Here is a 1,521-nt window from a genome sequence, read left to right on the forward strand (position 1 = left end):
AATTATTATTCAAAAATCGCATTGCGCCAATTTACCCTAGTGCACAGATATTGCATGCAACATTGTACTGCTGTTTGCAACAAAAGTGATTCAACCGACTTGAATCGAAGCAACGGTTGGCCTGTTCATTTTCTCTTTCATGTAGCTTTATTCAATGTTTTTCATACCCCTTGTATGCTACTTCCATGAAGCCCATATTGAATGAACCGGTTGGTACCGAGGTTGGTCTAAGAATTATTATAATTTAATATTCAATTGATTGATTTTTTTCTCAACAAACTCTTTTATTTTTGTGGGGCCCTGAAAAGGGCCGGTTTGAAAATAAACCTGCAGAGAAAAAGTATTTCACACATTTTTTGGTATAGTTACCCGACTCGCCGTGAAAAACGACTTAGGCTCTCTCTCCACGGATCCGCCGTGCCAGCTGGATGTCCTTGGGCATGATGGTGACTCGCTTGGCGTGAATTGCGCAAAGATTCGTGTCCTCAAACAGTCCGACCAGGTACGCCTCGCTGGCCTCCTGCAGCGCCATAACGGCCGAGCTCTGGAAGCGCAGGTCGGTCTTGAAGTCCTGGGCGATCTCGCGGACCAGCCGCTGTAAGGGCAACTTGCGGATCAGCAGCTCGGTGGATTTCTGGTAGCGGCGGATCTCCCGCAGGGCAACCGTTCCCGGCCGGTAACGGTGAGGCTTCTTCACTCCACCGGTGGCCGGAGCACTTTTACGGGCCGCCTTCGTGGCCAGCTGCTTGCGGGGGGCCTTTCCTCCGGTGGACTTGCGAGCGGTTTGCTTGGTACGGGCCATCGCTGTTGCACTTCAAGGGTTCGTTAGATGATTACTGGTGACGATTTCAAATCTTACTGATGAAGAACAAGGATGTGCCAACGGTATTTATAGGAGGAAATTCATTGAGACCCAGGTAAAAAGGACGAAACATCTGCCGTTCAAGAAACATCTGTTCTTCAGAATTTTGGGGTGCAAAAATTTAAAGGGGTTCTATTCTTGCACTCCTCGGAAGACATTTTCTAGGGACGATGCTATATTGTTACATGATGCATTTACAGAAAAAAAGTGAAAACCTTTCAGGATATTTAAAGGGACTGATTGGTATACCCTGAAGGAACATAAGTGATAAATAAAAAAACTGCAACGGTTTTCTTGATACATAGGAAACATGATCCTTTACAGAAGTTACCCTTTTTTGAAGATTTCTTGGTGATCTGATTTCGTGTAAATCGGGAGTTAAAAGATGCGTTTATCAATGATTAGACAGATTATCCAATGATTAGACAAATTATCCAAATATCAAACTATTTGATTCGTTTTACAAAAATCTGTGTGCACTCCGTTGAATATTATTATCACTGTATCATTTATCTTGTTTTTTTTTTAAAACGAAATAAAAAATGCCGAAACAAATGAATATCTTGTTTGTCAATAAAGAAATAACTCCACCACATTTTTTAAACTTTTTCTGCGCAATTACATAAAAAACATGTAAAAATCTTCTTGAATTCATCATA

The 1,521-nt window shown here is 41.9% G+C and overlaps 1 protein-coding gene across 1 annotated transcript; it reads right to left on the reverse strand.

The window, feature by feature from the left end:
* Positions 1–289: 289 nt before the first annotated feature.
* Positions 290–963, reverse strand: LOC6037566 (histone H3). The gene has a single exon (XM_001847412.2). The coding sequence runs from the start codon at positions 800–802 to the stop codon at positions 392–394; it is 411 nt and encodes a 136-aa protein (XP_001847464.2). The 5' UTR covers positions 803–963; the 3' UTR covers positions 290–391.
* Positions 964–1,521: the final 558 nt, after the last annotated feature.

The sequence above is a fragment of the Culex quinquefasciatus genome, chromosome 3 (genome assembly GCF_015732765.1).
Source record: "Culex quinquefasciatus strain JHB chromosome 3, VPISU_Cqui_1.0_pri_paternal, whole genome shotgun sequence".
Lineage (NCBI taxonomy): Eukaryota > Metazoa > Arthropoda > Insecta > Diptera > Culicidae > Culex > Culex quinquefasciatus.